The 20,042-nt window shown below is 43.0% G+C and overlaps 1 protein-coding gene across 5 annotated transcripts in view; it reads right to left on the bottom strand.

Annotated features, from left to right (window-relative positions):
• The window catches only part of adgrb1 (adhesion G protein-coupled receptor B1), a 387,039-nt gene that overhangs the window by 132,194 nt on the left and 234,803 nt on the right, over positions 1 to 20,042 (bottom strand). For all 5 annotated transcript variants that reach the window (XM_031903763.1, XM_031903765.1, XM_031903764.1 and 2 more), the window contains 4 exons: positions 17,701 to 17,769; positions 12,000 to 12,108; positions 9,777 to 9,920; positions 6,246 to 6,321 (listed from right to left, as the gene is read on the bottom strand). In XM_031903763.1, the coding sequence (XP_031759623.1) occupies positions 6,246 to 6,321; positions 9,777 to 9,920; positions 12,000 to 12,108; positions 17,701 to 17,769 (398 nt within the window). The remainder of the gene's footprint in view (positions 1 to 6,245; positions 6,322 to 9,776; positions 9,921 to 11,999; positions 12,109 to 17,700; positions 17,770 to 20,042) is intronic.

The raw sequence follows: 20,042 nt of genomic DNA, 5'->3' as shown, positions 1-20,042 counted from the left end.
CGCGCGACTATTCGTTTGATGCCTGCGACTATTCTTGCAACAATTTTGGCTGCACGACTATTCGTTTGATGCCTGCGACTATTCTTGCAACAATTTTGGCTGCACGACTATTCGTTTGATGCCTGTGACTATTCTTGCAACAATTTTGGCTGCGTGACTATTCGTTTGACGCCTGCGACTATTCTTGCAACAATTTTGGCTGCACGACTATTCGTTTGACGCCTGCGACTATTCTTGCAACAATTTTGGCTGCGTGACTATTCGTTTGACGCCTGCGACTATTCTTGCAACAATTTTGGCTGCGTGACTATTCGTTTGACGCCTGCGACTATTCTTGCAACAATTTTGGCTGCACGACTATTCGTTTGACGCCTGCGACTATTCTTGCAACAATTTTGGTTGCGCAACTATTCGTTTGATGGCCACGACTATTCTTGCAAAAATTTTTGGACACACGACTATTCATTTGACGCCCGCGACTATTCTTGTGACAATTTTGGCCGCGCGACTATTCGTTTGACACCCGCGACTATTCTTGCGACAATTTTGGCCGCATGACTATTCGTTTGATGCCTGAGACTATTTTTGCGACAATTTTGCCCGCATGACTATTCGTTTGATGCCTGAGACTATTTTTGCGACAATTTTGGCTGTGTGACTATTCGTTTGATGCCCGCGACTATTCTAGAGACAATATTTGGACGTGCGCCGAATTTTTCTGTCCGTTTCGTGAAATAATCTGCCAATGGCGAAACATGGAAATTCGCCGTGAATCCATGCCTGGCGAAACATTTCGCCCATCGCTAGTACACTATAATAAATCTATTTATGGAATATAAAAGCATAAACTGCGTTAAACTGGTTCCAGTTCCCCAAGTCTTTGAGGATGGGGCCATGTTCTGGGTGTTGATTTGACCTCCAGTGATAGGACTGTATCCCCGGCTTTATTCTATGTAGGAATGGAAAATAAGCGCCATGTTGAGCAGCCAATCCATTCTCCGGGGGCCGGAGAGTTTTTCCCTGCAGTTAGGAGTCAAGTAGGGTCATGGGATCATTTGATTGACACGCGGCAGACTCCGCTATATTGACGATGGTGCTAATGTGCCAAATTCATTGCTGAAGTCCCACAACCAGAATGTCTTTCATGCTGTGTAATGCTTTTATGTTGAGTTCTGTGCATAGAACATTATTTATTTTGTAGTCTGGTACACAAGATAATCAACGCCTCCCATGCAAAGCTTTCAGTCTGGAGTTCTACAGGGAAAATAATGCCTAATAACTTACCCCGACTGCAAGAATTGACTAATGAATGTTCTAAAGTTTCCTCTTGCCTAGTAACCAATAGCAACCAACCAGCAGGTAAAATTTACCAGTCAACTTATTGAACACAAACACTCTACTGATTGGTTGCTATGGGTTACTAGATACAGGGACAGTGTAGACTTTTCATTGCATTACCCCTTTGTCATAGTGCAATTAATTTTATTAATCATAATCATAATCAAGTTATCCATGTGCTCAGTCTGCAAGCTCCGCCCCAACCCAACTGTGCCTCCTTAATAGTGACAGTGGAAGGTTTGTCTGATTAAATGGAAGGATTTAGGATGGATGGACTAGTGCTTAGCACAACAAGTGCTTTAGATGCAAGTACAGGTATGGGATCCCTTATCCGGAAACCCATTATCCAGAAAGTTCCAAATTACGGAAAGGCCGTCTCCCATAGACTCCATTTTAAGCAAATAATTCTAATTTTTAAAAATGATTCCCTTTTCTCTGTAATAATAAAGCAATACCTGTACTTGATCCCAACTAAGATATAATTACCCCTTATTGGGGCAGAACAGCCCTATTGGGTTTATTTAATGGTTAAATTATTCCCTTTTCTCTGTAATAATAAAGCAGTACCTGTACTTGATCCCAACTAAGATATAATTACCCCTTATTGGGGGCAGAACAGCCCTATTGGGTTTATTTCATGGTTAAATGATTCCCTTTTCTCTGTAATAATAAAACAGTACCTGTACTTGATCCCAACTAAGATATAATTACCCCTTATTGGGGCAGAACAGCCCTATTGGGTTTATTTAATGGTTAAATAATTCCCTTTTCTCTGTAATAATAAAACAGTACCTGTACTTGATCCCAACTAAGATATAATTACCCCTTATTGGGGGCAGAACAGCCCTATTGGGTTTATTTAATGGTTAAATGATTCCCTTTTCTCTGTAATAATAAAACAGTACCTGTACTTGATCCCAACTAAGATATAATTACCCCTTATTGGGGGCAATACAATCCTATTGGGTTTAATTAATGTTTTATTGATTTTTTAGTAGACGGACGGTATGGAGATCCAAATTATGGAAAGACCTCTTATCCGGAATACCCTTGGTCCCGAGCATTCTGGATAAAGGGTCCTATACCTGTACTGGAGTTAGTATGTTAATGCCCCAGCTTATCATGGTAACCCAATATGTCAGACGAATGTCACAAGGTGGGGTTAATACTGGTATTTCATTGTTAACTATAAAACATTTGAAAGAATAATTCAGTGGAAATCTGCCCTCACTTGGACACACTCCCCTCTACGGATATGAAACGTAGGTATTTAGCCGAGGAATGGAAGGGAGATGTGGGACGGAGCTGTGCCGATGCTTATCAGTGCAGAACAGATTTAGAAGGTGCCTCAGGACGCTTCACTTGCTGCCTCAATGCCTGTCTATAAGAAGAGCAAAAAGAAAGCGCTTTCCCCCCACAAAGCTCACAGCCTACAGCGTCGTTCAGAAAGCGACAACACTGCGACGTGTGCGCCCAGCCATACAGAGACACTTCACAAATCCTCACTCTCCTTACTGCCTTCATTAAACTCTTTACTGCTCGAGGGATTGGCAGGCCCCTCCGGCGCTTGAGGAGCTTTATTCCAAGCACTGCAATGCAGAATATGGGAATGTGGCGTCCTATGGGCTCCTACAGATGAGATACTGGTACCACTGGAAACTCGGGGATTGGTGACTCCGCGTCACCCTACAGCCTGGAAACCCATACAAACATTTGTTTGCCAAAGAGTAAAAACACTGACTATGGATATTATTTTGATGGATTTGTTCTTCCCTAATTATGATGCAGGATGGGATTTCTCCATTGTTCTCGTTACCTGGCAGTTCCCCAGATATAAAGCAAAAGTTAAATAAATATTCATATTAAATTAAAGCAGAAGGAAATGCATTTTATTGCCAATAAAGTAGTCAAATTAGTGCCACCTAGAACCCTATATTTATTCTGCAGAAAGCTTTACCATACCCGAGTAACAACCCTAGAAGCACCCTCTGTTTGCTTAAGATAGCAGCTGCCATTTTAGTTTGGTCTTAGTAGCTTCTGAACAGCAGCTGTGGCTGCTGGTAGCTCAGATTACACAGAGATGGGAGGGGGAGTAAATTCTGATAGGAGGGGAGGAAGAGAAGGGAGGGGGAGAGAGGAACAAACTGAGCAGACTTGTTCCTATGCCCTGAATAAGGAAGAACATTTATAAACAAAAGAAAAAAAAAATCCTGTGTTTCTTTTGATAGAGGACTCAGTGCAGCATTATGCTTATGGCTGTATTTATATAGACCTTTCTGATAAAACTTACTTAGTTTGTACTTGGGATGCACCGAACCCACTTTTTTGGATTCGGACGAACCCCCGAACCCACCCAGACAGATTCTGCCAAATCTCAAACGGATTGGAAGGGGTTGAAAAAAAATTCCCCCAACCATTTAACCCGTTTCAAATTCTAATTAGCATATGCTCGTTTATGCTAATTAGGATTCAATTCTGTTCGGCCGAGACCATCAATTTGCCCAAAACCAAATCCTTCTAAAAAAGCCTGGATTCGGCCCGAATCCCGAACCGAATTCGGGATTTGGTGCATCCCTAGTACCTTTCCTTCTCCTTTATTATTAGATTTCCCCCCTTGGCCCCTCATTCATAATACAAAAACATAGAATATATGAGGGCCCCAGATTGAACCAGGAGGACCATGTTCCCAAGAGGTTGTAGGGAAAAGAGTCAGTATGGCCAGTGTTGGACCCACTAAGACGTAGACCATGGGCCCACTCTCCTAACTATTCTTCCTTCTCTCTCACTCATGTTCTTTATTCTCCCAGTTGCTTCTCTTTACATAACAAGGACAACAATAGATTTTGGTAGGGAATTCTACAGACTGGCAGAAATACAAGTGAAGTCTTATAGTTGGGCATCTTATTGTACGTAGCATGAAAGAGTGTGTTTGAAGATGGTGGTACAGGAAGGGGTGAAACTTATATTGGTTACATTGTTAAGAAAACTGAATAGCTAAAGGCACAGGAGACATTTCGGCACAATGAGACTAGTGGCAACTCCACAGACCCTGGATCTCAGAAGGTCCATTCCCAGGTCAATGTAAACATGGACAAGCCAGTCATGCCGTGGTACCCCAGGATCCTATTGTGCCTCCATTGCTATAAAATATAAATTCCCAAGGAAAAGCTCCAAAAATGTTTTTGACAGATGTCTGCACCATTCGGCCATATTTTTCAGGCACTTGGCAATCTCTTTCTATATTTAACTCTCCATTGAGTGTTACACACACAACACATCACTTTCTGACAAGCTTTCCCTTTGCTGCTCTGTAATTTTCCTTTATTTTGCCTTTCTGCTTATCATTTACGTAGAAGTTAAACTTTACATTGGTGTCTATTTTTGCCCGCGCTTACTATGTAACTATGGAAACACGCGGTGCTGCATACTATATAGGGGGGCGAATTACTATTGTATACCTGCCAACTGTCTGTTATTCCCAGGAAAGCCTTGATTTTAGGCTGTAAATGTGTCATGTGTGTTGGTGGGCAGGGGTTCATGTAAAAGTGAGGTGTGAGGGGGTTAAAGATAGAAGGGGTCCTGGAGATATTTGGGCAGGGCTAAAGTGGACGGGTAACATTAACAATAACATTACAGGGCACAATAACCGGTGTCAAAATACCCGAAACCCCTCAAAGACCACAAAGCAAAGAAAGATCTTTCAGTTGTAAAAAGGGACATTTTCCATTGACTTCTACATGACCTTGAGATGGAGAGGTTTCGAATTCGGAATTGTTGCGGAAAAGTCTCGGAAAAATCGTAGAGACTCTTTTTCAGGGTGTGCGACTTTTTGGCACCCAAAACCCCAACCCGAATTTAATAAACCTCAAATACATGTTATAACTATTGATCTTTGAACTAAATATTAGATATTAAATGACTTATTTGCCCTCATAAAGGAACGGTTCTCCTTGCACCAAACGGACAGGCTATTCCAGGTAAACAGGAAACAATAAAGCCAAATGTCACTTCCTTCCCTGGATTCCGTGCCGCTCACACCGCTCATAATTTGGAGATACTAGAAACATGTGGTCTGAGGACTCCTTCAGTTCAAGCCCCTTTTGAGGTGCATCATTTATCTATCTTCTCAAAAGGTTACAAGGTTACTAATTAAAAAAAAAACAAAAATTCAAGAAATAAAGAAAAATATAAATAAGTTTTCAACCCAAATAGTACTCTAAAGGTGCCCATACATGTTAAGATCCGCTTGCTTGGCCCTGGGGCTAAACGATCGAATTCTAAGGGCGGCAATGGCACAGTTGGTTTGGGGACTGCATCAACGAGCTGATGCAGACTAAATCTTTTAACCTGCCTGATCGATATCTGCCCAATTTCAGGCCAGATATCATTTGGGCATGGCTGTCGTTTCTGCCCCTACATGGGCCATAAGCTGCCGAATCGGTCCAAGGGACCAATATTGGCAGCTGCAAACGGCCCTTGTATGGCCACCTTAAGTAACTTCACCTGGACCTTGAGGATCATTCAGGGGAGCAAACTGGCTTTCTCCCCAAAGCTGACCATAAGTGGACTTCAGGCTGGGTCCCTCCAAGTCAATGTTTGGACCCTCCAAGCAAAGCCTCACAGTTTGGGAACCAGACTCCCCTAGTACAACCAATGTTTTCCGCTATTTAGAGTGCAGAGGGCTCTTTCCTGGTGGACTACAAAGAGCATGCTAAGAATTGGTACAACGTGTTTTACCAGAGTCAAAGGGACAATTATAAAGCATTTTGGTCGTCTTGACCATGAACCATAAAAATGAAGAACCATTAAACCATCCCAGAACTGTAACAGTGAAGATCATTTAAGAAAGAGATTTATTAAACATCCACTACGGTGTAAATTTCAGCTGGTGTCCTACCACAACTCACCTCTGCAAAGACAGGATGCTCCCCAGGTTCCTGTAGAGCACGGTCCCAATGATGAAGATGGAGGAGTCGTCTGTATCTAGACATGATGGAAAGAGAAAAGATGAATCAGTGGGGAACCTGAGCAAAGGTGTGTGAGCTGCTACAGGCCATCGGCCTCACCACCTACTAACAAGCTTCCACACTGCTGATTTTGGATTTTTTTTTTCCAGGGGCATATAAATAATTCATTTGAAAAGGTCAAGATAGAGAGCACATGTTGCGCATTCAGCGTACGAGCTGGGCCCTGCAGCAATGCACAACACAGTGGGACTCTCCAGTTTTGCAGATTCGGTGTGTTGTGCCTGAGCTAACAGAGCGTACAGAGAAGATCAGAAGGTCGGGCGCCCACTGGGAGACCTCAACCGGAGGAAAAAGCTTTTCTAAACAAGCGTGCAACTGAGCCGGGAACTTGCTACCAGCACAAAGATCTGCTCCTTCCAGAGAAATAAAATATCAGGGTATGTATATAATATTATCTAATATTAATAGTCATTCCAGAAGGCTTGTGTTTTCTCACATGATTAAAGGCCACCTCACTCCTTCTAGGAACTGTCTACTTCAGGGGTCCTCAACCTTTCTTACTCGTGAGCCACAGTCAAATGTAAAAAGGCTTGGGAAGCAACACAAGCACCATAAAGGTTCATGGAGGAGCCAAATAAGGGCTGTGATTGGCTATTAGGCAGCCTCTATGCACCCTATCAGCTTACAAGGAGCTTTATTTGGTAGGAAATCTTGTTGTTATTCAACCAAAACTTGCCCCCAAGCCAGGAATTCAAAAATAACTCCATTGTTTGGGGGCAATGAGAGCAACACCCAAGGGGTTGGGGAGCAACATGTTGCCACCGAGCTACTGGTTGGAGATCACTGGTCTATTTTATCTATCATCCTAGAGGTCATTTATGATGACCACCGGCCAAATCAAAGGGGGGGGGGGAAGGGCCAGTGAATAATGTACCCCTTATTGTAAAATATAAGGATATTACAAGTCACTGAGGAGGTCCATGACCATATAAAGGCCTGAGGCCGCGAATGACATCACTAAGCCCCAATTATAACTGCTGACATCACTAAGCACCATTTATAAGGATTTAATTTACAGATGCATGGCTCTTGTGCAATATATACTGTATGTCAACATTTATAGGAAAAAAAAAATAGATGGCTATAAATGTGGCTTATAAACGGTAAATATTGTTATTTTCAGTAAAAGCATTTTGTAAACCGTTCTCTTCGAAGCTGTCAACAAAAAAACAGATACGTTTTTTCTGGAAAGTCTTGAATGGGAATGAGAGGCTCTGTGGAGAAAATGTCTCTGCGGAAATATATTTGCCGATAAATTATACGTCTAAGTTGCAAATATGTTGATGTATATTTTTATGACTCGGCAATAAATGGGCAATACGGAGCTGTATCATCGGGTGTGCAGAACTGGCGGAAAAAGCCTGCGCGGCGAGGGCCCTCGCCAATGTGCAAAGCGGAGAGAGATAAATCCTGGATCTGAATGTGCCACCCATAAATACTGACATTATATAAAGGCACATAAATCAAGGTGCTCGCTTTAACTGTCGGCGCTCATAAATTCTGCCCTTCTGCCGGCTCTTAATAACGACAAAGATTAACTCTTGTAATTCGCGGGCAGACCTGGGTTGTTTCTATCCTGATACAGAGCATTAGACACAAGAAAGAAAAACATTACAGAAACGCCAGTTAAAGAAAAATAAGCAGCTGGCATTTAGCGAGCAGAAAATCCGGGCCCAGCAGCGGAGATAGTGGAGCTAATCACCCGGGACATTGTGTTCCCGTCGCACAACTAATAGCGACCTTTGCAGTCCCTCCGAAGCTTTCCATTCCATGCCTTTCAATCTCAAAGCTCATTCTGCTCACAATTTAGAGTTGGTCGTTCTGGCGGGTCTACGCTTTTATAGAGCCGAGTTCCAATAAATTAACCTGCAGATGGGAACGCTATTGTATGGGGCCTGGGTTAACGATATGAAACCTGAAGGGAGGAATTGAGAATGGTCCAAGTCTCCCCACTGTAGGAGAAGGCCCAACATTAGGTGGGTCAGGAGAGACAACTTCATCATAGAGGAAAGCAACCTTGGGGTCAATTTCCATCTCAGGGTGCTAATAGGCCCCTATGAATAAATAAAGTTTAAAAATATCAAAAAATAATGCACTGTAAGGGGTTTACCACTGAGCAGCATAGTAAGTAAGAAAGCTGAGGTCCTCAGATGTTGTGGTTAAGGAAAGGGGATTTATATCTGATCATTACAGTTCTATAATAAACTTCACAGATATTTGTTTCCCCTTTCTAAAAACAATATCACGGCAACGATACATCCATCCAACTTCAAGATCAAAGACCTTCCGTTCATTTTGTGAGAACCTGATACAGTTTTGGACAATTTTGAAGAGCTTCTCATTCCAACAGCAAACACAATAAAGTCCCCAATTCTCAAGTCCATAATTCTCATTGGGGACGTCGGGCTTCAGCGTCACTAAATTGTAGGCACCAAATCCAGCAATTCAGTTAGGGATTCAGACAAGATTGGGCCTTTTTCAACAGGATTTGGACAGATCCATGGTTCTGGCCAAAGAGAATCCGAATTCTTAAAATCACGTGACTTTTGTCACATATAAACGGGAATTGAATTTTTTTCTGCAGTTGTCTTTCGTTCTTCCTAATCCTAATTAACATTTGGACTACGTTTGGTATTCGGGCAAATCTTCCACAAAGATTCGGCCAGAGCCTAAAACAGTGCATCCCTACTAATTGGCTGCTCTTTTGATAGTTGCACCCTTCAACTAAGGCTATGCTGGCTCTTGTATGTCGTTATGACATAAACAGATAGAGAATAGTGAAGAAGATTTAGAAAAGAAGAGTTGATAAAGAAAATGGTGGTCCCAAAGAAGAAATTCAAGAGAAAAATGGAGAGAAGAGCAGAAATACAGATGAGAAGAGAACAAAGGGAAAATTAAGGTAAGTAAGAAGATATAGAGATGAGAAGAGTAGTAACCAGACCAGGAACCCTAATTTTTTCTAGTCCCCCCTTTCTGATTAGACTGACACCAAGATCACTATAGGTCAATACCTTCCAGTATCACCAGGTCCTTTACTTGAATCTTCCTCTGACCTTCTCTTGTGGGGCAGCTAGATAACACCTACAAAAGCCAAACTTTTACTGTCCTACACTATGTGGTCGGTTCTTGCAGTTTTGTTATTCTGCCTACATGTTATTGTGCACGACGGCCAATATTATCCCCATTGCTGGAAGCAGAGTAATACAACACTCAATTCCTATTTCAGTATCATAAATTCCTATCCCCTGACATCTAATTCCAGCCATGGCTCTAAGCAGGTGGTTCTCAAACTTAGGTGAACTCTCTCTGAGATATTCTTGGCTGGAACTCTCACTGATATAATGTTTCCATCTCAATAAGGGACTTGAGCCAAAATATATCAGAGACTGCTGTTTTAAGCCGTAGACTTACCTGTATCTCCAGTAGATAGCAAGCTCTTAGAAACGGAGACTTTGTCTTCTGAGTTCTTGGCCCAGTCCACCATCCCTCTCCAGCCCTTCATAGGGAAGTTGATGTCGGTGGCACTGTTCGCTGGTCGCTTGAAGATACTTAGAACTTTTTAAAAAATAAAAACAAAATGAGAAAAACAATTATTTTGGTACTTTTCAAAAAAAAAAAAAAAACTATAAAAGTGTGAAGGTTACTAGTGGAAGAGGAAGTTGGGATTAATAAATGTATCTTGGGAGGAGGGCTTTACACCAAATTGTGGTTCTGGCCCAGGATCTTCTAGCTTTTCCACCCACCCTGCCTTAGGAACAAGCAAAATGCTGGCACTTGACTTGTTCTCAGAGCAAAGGGGGTGACAAGGCTTGAAGGCCTCAGGCTAGAATGTTCTACACAGTGGGTCAGGGTGCAGATTGCTGTATAACCCGGGTCTCTACCTATGGGTATACACATAAAATTTGCTGGTAGAAACCAGATGCCCAGGCAGAAAAAGGAAAATAAGTCATAACCTACACTGTATTCATTTTTATAGTTTATTCCATAAAACCTGAACATGACATAAGAATGTCCAAGTGATTCCTGTTTCCCAAATTAACTGTATAAGCTTTTTGCTGGGAAGAGGGTTGGTGTGGAGCCCCATTAGGTCTCTCCAACTTGCAGCCTCCATCTGTCAGTCAGCAATAATACCCAATACGACAGACTTAGTCTGTTGGAGCATATGGGAGTTATAGTTTGACAACATCAAGAGGCTTTAGGGGTCCCAGTAAAAGGCAGGGTACTAAGTGCAAAATACTGCTATAATCTGCTATTTTGGGTAATTTGTACCTAATGCCTAAATGAATTGGCACATGTTTCTGCTCGGAGAAGAGAAACCTGTGACCACCCCCATGAATACAGCTCAGCCTGTGTTTGTCAGCCCTGTATTCATGAGGGAAGCACATAAGTATAACCCCTCCAACCCATCCCTAATTTGCTTGTCAAACTTATAAGTAAGGAAGCAATGGAAAAAAAAATCACAAAACGGGAAAAAAAAAATTTTGCCCGCATCAAAAAATTACACTTGATGCGATTTTTTGCCCCTATTTCGTGATAAAATGGCAAAACGCAGAAATTCATGTTAATGTCCTATTAATGTCCCAGAAACTTCCTGAAAATGGATAAAAGCTGGGGATGGTGCTCATGGGCAGTAACCTATTGCAACCAATCAGATTGCATTCATTGTTCTACCGGCAGCTGGCAGTAAAAAGCCTAGCACTGATTGGTTGCTATAGGTTACTGCCCATGGGTAAATGTACCCAGTCCCCAAGACTCCACTGCATTCATTGCAATGGGAAAAGTTGTGATCATGATCCATAGTTGGGACAACCAGCCGGCTGGATAATGTTTGCTCCATCTGTATGTTCTGCAGTAGAATTTCTTACATGTCTCACAGCTTCCAATGGCTGTTCCAGGGGCCCCTAATATAGTTGGGGGTCCAAGGCTGTTGCATATACTTTCACTACAAATCTAGGTGGGTTGGTGGGTAATTGGCATAGCCATGATAGAGACACTATAGCAATTACTTATGAGCAACAGACACTGATAAAGGAAAGAAAAATGTATCTGGATAAACAGGACAAGAGCTTCATGCCAAAATATCTGTAATAATGAAAAAGATCGGACTCCTGACTTGCTGCCCCCCCAGGGATAGACCCCAGCATGCCCTTATTGCCAGTCTAACCACGTTACACCTTTCAGCTGCCACACAGGAGCTGCTACATATTGGGAACAACTGCAGCACAACAATAATATTCAGTCTTGGCGTTTTATCTGAAATTCCCCCCCCCACTGTATAAAATGTTGAGAGAAATCTCAGCCTCCTCGGGTGCATCGGGCAGGAGAACGCGTGGAAGAGGACAAATAATGGCTCCGGCAAGATGAGGGATGTGCCAGAAGGCTGCGTTTGAGTCTCTGCCAAGCAGTTCAATGGGATAATGCAGTAAACTCAATCACAGCTCAGCTGCAGGAACAGCCTTGTGTTGCTCCTTCCCACCGAGAGCCTACAAAGAGCTTCTGAGCAGCCAGTGCAACCTAGTGGCTGAACAGGAGACACGATGAAAGGCAGAGAAATATCTGGGTTTGTGCAAAGCGGCAGCCAGACCGGGTAGGGAATCCAGCCCAAGCGCCGGCAGCTGGCAGCCAAGAACCTACCCAGGTTGTCCGTCACTTGGTAGGAGTCCTTGAAGTCTTTCATGCGGAATCCGATGACTTCGATGAAATCTTCAATCAGCTTGAACAGATCTTTAACGCTCAGCCCCACCTGCGGCACACAAAGGGTTCGGAGTTAGAGTTCAAAGCTGGCAACGTTCCTGGCGATCTGCCTGCCGCCTTCCTTGGGATTAGGTTAAGGCTCTCGTTATGTATATTTGGCCAATTGAAAAAAATAAAACAAGAACAAATGCCAAAAAATAATATTCTAGAGCAGTGGTTCTCAGCCTTCCTAATACCGCGACCCTTTAATACCGTTCCTCATGTTGTGGTGACCCCCAACCATAAAATTATTCCTAAGACCATTGGAAATATGTGTTTTCCGTTGGTTTAGGCGACCCCTGTGAAAGGGTTGTTCGACCCCCAAAGGGATCCCGACCCACAGGTTGAGAACCGCTGTTCTAAAGAGAGAGCTAAAGGCAGCAGAGATAACCCTCTTCCCACCCAACCCAAAAGCACATTCTAGCACTTTCAGTTGGGTTTAATTCCAGCAGATTCCATCACTCTTCTTATTGTTTGAAAAATACTCAATATTTGAGCAAAATCACTATTTTTGTAAATTAGTAATTCCGTTTTACTGAGCCCTTTCCACATATATATATTAGGGAGGCACCGAATCCAGGATTTAGATGGGGATTTGGCCAAGATTCAGCCTTTTTCATCAGGAATTAGATTCGGGCGAATCCAAGTGCTTGGCCAAACTGAATTCGAATCACGTGACTTTTGGTCCCATGAACACGGAAGTAAAACATTTTTCAGAACGCTTTGCCCATGCTTCTATTTAACTCTTTAGTAGCCTAATTTGGCCAAATTGTTTACAAAAGGGTTCAGGGTTCGGCTGAACTCAAAAATAGCAGATTTGGTGCATCTCTACTCTCTCTCTTTGTCTATATACAGTATATACAGGTATGGGACCCATTATCCAGAATGCTTGGGACCTGGGGGTTTATGGATAAGGGATATTTCCATAATATACCTTAAGTCTACTAAAAGATTATTTAAATATTATTAAACCCAATAGGGCTGTTCTGCCCCAATAAGGGGTAATTATATCTTAGTTGGGATCAAGTACAGGTACTGTTTTATTATTACAGAGAAAAGGGAATCATTTAACCATGAAATAAACCCAATAGGGCTGTTCTGCCCCCAATAAGGGGTAATTATATCTTAGTTGGGATCAAGTACAGGTACTGTTTTATTATTACAGAGAAAAGGGAATCATTTAACCATTAAATAAACCCAATAGGGCTGTTCTGCCCCAATAAGGGGTAATTATATCTTAGTTGGGATCAAGTACAGGTACTGTTTTATTATTACAGAGAAAAGGGAATCATTTAACCATGAAATAAACCCAATAGGGCTGTTCTGCCCCCAATAAGGGGTAATTATATCTTAGTTGGGATCAAGTACAAGTACTGTTTTATTATTACAGAGAAAAGGGAATCATTTAACCATGAAATAAACCCAATAGGGCTGTTCTGCCCCCAATAAGGGGTAATTATATCTTAGTTGGGATCAAGTACAGGTACTGTTTTATTATTACAGAGAAAAGGGAATCATTTAACCATTAAATAAACCCAATAGGGCTGTTCTGCCCCCAATAAGGGGTAATTATATCTTAGTTGGGATCAAGTACAGGTACTGTTTTATTATTACAGAGAAAAGGGAATCATTTAACCATTAAATAAACCCAATAGGGCTGTTCTGCCCCAATAAGGGGTAATTATATCTTAGTTGGGATCAAGTACAGGTACTGTTTTATTATTACAGAGAAAAGGGAATCATTTAACCATTAAATAAACCCAATAGGGCTGTTCTGCCCCAATAAGGGGTAATTATATCTTAGTTGGGATCAAGTACAGGTACTGTTTTATTATTACAGAGAAAAGGGAATCATTTAACCATTAAATAAACCCAATAGGGCTGTTCTGCCCCAATAAGGGGTAATTATATCTTAGTTGGGATCAAGTACAGGTACTGTTTTATTATTACAGAGAAAAAGGAAATCATCTTTAAAATTTAGAATTATTTGCCTATAATGGAGTCTATCGGAGATGGCCTTCCCGTAATTCAGAACTCTCTGGATAATGGGTTTATCCGGATAAGGGGTCCAATACCTGTATATATTTATAAGCCTTTTATTATCCGTTACATTACATTACAACGTTCCCATGTTTCACACAAACAATATACCAATAAATTAAAAGACCCAGTTGAATAAAGGGTTTGCTGATCCATTGAATATTAATACATGCCATATTGATTGCGGTGTATAAATAAAATGAAGTTTAAGTGTTTCTCATGTCTCACAACTGCAATGATCTTAACTTATGTAGAACTGCAGCCCCTCTGTAGCGCCCTCTGCTGGTGTAAAGTCATCAGGTTTCGTTTCCATGTCTGGACTATGACACATCTGCTAACATTGGAGCCAAACCGCACCAACCAGATACTTGCATTTTTGGGCTTTGGTTAGGCACCTACACCCTGTTTACTACCATCGGGGGGTTTTAGTCCATGACTTCCTGCCACTCCCATGTAAGCTGCCATTAGAGTGTTTGAGTCACACCTACTGCCCCTCCCATAGAAGCTTCTATAAGAGCAGGGCTGTCCAACTGGAGGCCCGTGGGTCGGATGTGGCCCTATAAAGGATTATTATGGCCCCCAATCTGATCAAAGGCTCCATAGACTTTACTGTATAACATCCTCATTTCAATCTAATCCAGCCCTTGGACATTCTACATGAGAAATAATTGGCCAACAACTTGTAACAAGTTGGACAACACTGAATTTTTAGAAGTGTACCAATAGTTGAAAAACTCCCCTTTTGATAAATACGCTTCTAAAAATCCCACAGGGATGTATAAAACATGGGTTTTTATACATTTTGATAAATCTGCCCCTAAAGGTCCAAATAAAGAATCATGGAGGCCTTAGGCTAGAAATGATAAGGGCGGTTGGACAAGACCGGAGGCATAGGAACCCTCCGAGGATGAAGATCCATTCCTCAAACTTTGTTCTCTAAACTCCTAAATGTTTTCTGGTAAAAGATCTGCACTGGAAGAGTCCAACCAAAGATAACCCCGGCCCAGTCACATAAATGGGTCTGATATCAGAATCAAGATGGACTGGTCCCTAGTTTGATTTACTTGAGCAACAGGTTGAGCCCGATGGTTGTGTGTCTTTTTGTTTTAACCTTGTCTTCCATATAGACCCACGACCATCTTGCTCCAAGGCCTTCGCCGTCCATCCAAGCCCTCTCTGTGGTGCTTTGGCTCAGCCTTGATGCATCTACTCCATGTCTTTTAATTACGATGAATTTAGCTTTTTTTTCAAGCCAAATTCAGATACTGTCTGGCCTCGGAAGATTAAGTCTGCACCTCTAGCAGCATTGTCATGGAAATAAGCAATGTATATTTATGGACTCATTATGTCAGTTTATCTCCTGTTGCTTGTCTGGCCTCAGGCATCTGTTAATCAATAACCTTGCCCGGAGCCTGTGCCGAAGGCTTTATACTGTGATGAGGTGCATTGAGGTTGGTGCGCACGTTGCCAGACACCAGAGATTTCCCGGCTCAATACAATACTGGGCGGGGTTCTGCTCTGCCATAAGAAATCAACATTTACTATAACCCTCTTTTCTCTCTGTTTTTCTCCCCAAAATACACTGAAGAGCCATTATACCCTTTGCTGATAACTTATTGATCTATTCTGCTACTGTACAAATAAGCACTCACCCCAACCCCCCCCCCTAACTGGCCTTCAGGCTGGGCCCCCTTAGCCCATAACAAGGTTACAGATATATAGAAACATTGGGGTAACAGTCACCCCGCTATAGTTCCAGGGGTACCCAGGGCACAAATAAGCACTCACCCCAAATCCCCCCTAACTGGCCTTCAGGCTGGGCCCCCTTAGCCCATAACAAGGTTACAGATATATAGAAACATTGGGGCAACAGTCACCCCGCTATAGTTCCAGGGGTACCCAGGGCACAAATAAGCACTCACCCCAAATCCCCCCCTAACTGGCCTTCAGGCTGGGCCCCCTTAGCCCATAACAAGGTTACAGATATATAGAAACATTGGGGTAACAGTCACCCTGCTATAGTTCCAGGGGTACCCAGGGCACAAATAAGCACTCACCCCAAACCCCCCCCCAACTGGCCTTCAGGCTGGGCCCCCTTAGCCCATAACAAGGTTACAGATATATAGAAACATTGGGGTAACAGTCACCCCGCTATAGTTCCAGGGGTACCCAGGGCACAAATAGGCACTCACCCCAAACCCCCCCCCAACTGGCCTTCAGGCTGGGCCCCCTTAGCCCATAACAAGGTTACAGATATATAGAAACATTGGGGTAACAGTCACCCTGCTATAGTTCCAGGGGTACCCAGGGCACAAATAAGCACTCACCCCAAATCCCCCCCTAACTGGCCTTCAGGCTGGGCCCCCTTAGCCCATAACAAGGTTACAGATATATAGAAACATTGGGGTAACAGTCACCCTGCTATAGTTCCAGGGGTACCCAGGGCACAAATACGCACTCACCCCAAATCCCCCCCTAACTGGCCTTCAGGCTGGGCCCCCTTAGCCCATAACAAGGTTACAGATATATAGAAACATTGGGGTAACAATCACCCCGCTATAGTTCCAGGGGTACCCAGGGCACAAATAAGCACTCGCCCCAAATCCCCCCCTAACTGGCCTTCAGGCTGGGCCCCCTTAGCCCATAACAAGGTTACAGATATATAGAAACATTGGGGTAACAGTCACCCCGCTATAGTTCCAGGGGTACCCAGGGCACAAATACGCACTCACCCCAAATCCCCCCTAACTGGCCTTCAGGCTGGGCCCCCTTAGCCCATAACAAGGTTACAGATATATAGAAACATTGGGGTAACAGTCACCCTGCTATAGTTCCAGGGGTACCCAGGGCACAAATACGCACTCACCCCAAATCCCCCCCTAACTGGCCTTCAGGCTGGGCCCCCTTAGCCCATAACAAGGTTACAGATATATAGAAACATTGGGGTAACAGTCACCCTGCTATAGTTCCAGGGGTACCCAGGGCACAAATAAGCACTCACCCCAAATCCCCCCCAACTGGCCTTCAGGCTGGGCCCCCTTAGCCCATTACAAGGTTACAGATATATAGAAACATTGGGGTAACAGTCACCCTGCTATAGTTCCAGGGGTACCCAGGGCACAAATAAGCACTCACCCCAAATCCCCCCCCTAACTGCCCTTCAGGCTGGGCCCCCTTAGCCCATAACAAGGTTACAGATATATAGAAACATTGGGGTAACAGTCACCCCGCTATAGTTCCAGGGGTACCCAGGGCACAAATAAGCACTCACCCCAAATCCCCCCTAACTGGCCTTCAGGCTGGGCCCCCTTAGCCCATAACAAGGTTACAGATATATAGAAACATTGGGGTAACAGTCACCCTGCTATAGTTCCAGGGGTACCCAGGGCACAAATACGCACTCACCCCAAATCTCACCGTTCCCCCATTCAACCACTGATCAAGTGGAAGCAATAAAACGAGTTTGCTGTTGGGCGTTTGGTTGCAGAGGATTTCTACCTAAAGTTCCAAGGGGAATGAGCGGAATAAAAACAAGTCGAGAACGTAGCATATTGATACATACCGTTTGGGCTTCTTCCCACTTGTCTCGGTTTTCTTCTGACAGCAAGTTGCTGATGATCTGCACAAAATTCTTCGGGGAGAGAATAAACACAGTCGGGATTTGTAAGGCAATTAGCATATGGACAGATTGGTACCTACATGAGTGCGGAGGTTTAGAAGAACATTTTGCTCTCTATCTAACTGCTCTTCGTGTTGTTCAACACCTTCCTGCCCGGCTCTCACACTATAGCAGATTTAACATTTAATATAAAGATAAATAAGTGCCAGCTCAGCAGTCTTGGCATGCAAGTTCTCTCCATATATTTTGTTGACACTCTCTGAGCTTCGTTTTTAGCATAATTACCTCTTTCATAATCATTTGCTTTACTTGTGCCTACACCACATATGTCGGCGTCTATTCAAATCTACTTATGGTCTGAAGAACGTGCACAGGTATGTAGCCGGGGGTATCTGAAAGTGATACCCCAGTAAGTTACTACCAAAGGTGCAATTGTGGTAAACTGTAACCCATACAAGCAAGATGAAGTCTTCTTCTCAAGAAGGTGAGAATGTTCCACTCATGAGGGAAACTTCTATCTGCAAAGTCCTCAGAAAGAATGTGAGGCAACTGCTCACCCTTTTGGGAAGATGTCAATATTTCAACATGAATCTACATACCCATAAGTCTCAGCCATCTTAGAACAGTCTACAGAGAATTTTGTTATCAAAGGAAATGTTTCAAAATACCCCAAGAACCCTTCATCTCAACCAAATGCTTCTTGGTGGAAGACTAGCATCTTGCAAGTCTTCCACCATCCAGAATGATGCTCAGTGATACTGTAGGCACATTGGGGTACACCACATATGTCTGCATCTATTCAAATCTACTTATGGTCTGAAGAACGTGCACAGGTATGTAGCCGGGGGTATCTGAAAGTGATACCCCAGTAAGTTACTGCCAAAGGTGCAATTCTGGTAACTTGTAACCCATACAAGCAAGATGAAGTCTTCTTCTCAAACCATGATAAGGTAAGAACGTTCCTCTCATGAGGAAACTTCTATCTGCATCAAAGGAAATGTTTCAAAATACCCCAAGTGCCCTTCTTCTCAACCAAATGCTTCTTGGTGGAAGACTAGCATCTTGCAAGTCTTCCACCATCCAGAATGATGCTCAGTGATACTGTAGGCACACAAGCATAAAAAAAGGGTTCCTGAGGGTGCCAAATTAGGGCTGTGATTGGCTATATGGTAGACCCTATATTTCTGGCAGCCTACAGGAGGTTCTGATTGGTAGGACACATTTGAGGCCAATGGGATCAACATCCAAGGGGTCGATGATCAACATGTTGCTCTCAGACCACTGGTTCCAACGGGATTCTCTGCACTGAGCCATTTGTTGGTTGATGAAGGTGTCTGCAGTCATACACAAGTTTTCTAAACCCCTGGAGTGCAAGTTCCTTGAGTGTTCAGTGATAGGTCAATAATAGCATTATATGAAAAACTATTCAAATAAATACTTAAATAATAAATATATTCAGTTCTTGGTAGGCTTTTGCAAGGCTATAGAGAAGGGATATTCAAACCTACAAGGCTGTTAGTGAGGTCCCAGGACATTGGCAGGAGAGGTTTGAAAACCCTTATACAAGGTTTGTGTTTCTGTATTTATATCGCTCTTCTATACAAACATTTAGGCTAAATTGGCACAAGCTTTCCTTATTGGTCATGATCAGTGTCGGACTGGGACCCCAGGGGCCCACCAGAAAACTTTGAACCATAAGCCCACTTTTCAAACTATTATTCCTCCTTTCCTCACCCAACCTCTTTTTTCTCCCAGTCTCTTTTATTTCCATGCTAGCATCTATTCTTCCATCTATTTCTCTTCTTTCTTCCCTTTCAGAAATAGGGAATGGCCATGAAACAGGCCAAATGGTCAGGAATAGGAGGGCCCACTTAAACTTGGGCCCACCCGGAGTTTTCCTGGTATCCTGGTGGGCCAGTCCGACACTGGTCATGATGTGCCCGTGGCAAGTTATTTCAACTAGACCAAAGGATTATGCTCAAGTCAATAAAGAACTTGATGGTAGGAACAGCAATTTCTTGTTCTCTCACTGTGGCTGAGGGGCTGACACCACACCACATCTGTTGCCCCTTTAACTCGTATTCATAAGAAGCATACAAAAAAGGGGTATGTAGAATGAATGCTATCCTTATCATTAGCTTGGTTGGGTGCACAAAGTACATCTGCCCCATTACACTCTACTCTAAATTAGATCTTGGCAGTTGGGATTCCTCACCTAAACCAAATCTGACCTTCCCTCTCTATTGAACCCCCAAGTTTGTGTTGACATCTTTGGGACATACATT

The sequence above is a fragment of the Xenopus tropicalis genome, chromosome 6, assembly GCF_000004195.4.
Source record: "Xenopus tropicalis strain Nigerian chromosome 6, UCB_Xtro_10.0, whole genome shotgun sequence".
Lineage (NCBI taxonomy): Eukaryota > Metazoa > Chordata > Amphibia > Anura > Pipidae > Xenopus > Xenopus tropicalis.
The sequence above is the reverse complement of the archived record's forward strand: the minus strand, read 5'-3'. Positions and strand labels throughout refer to the sequence as shown.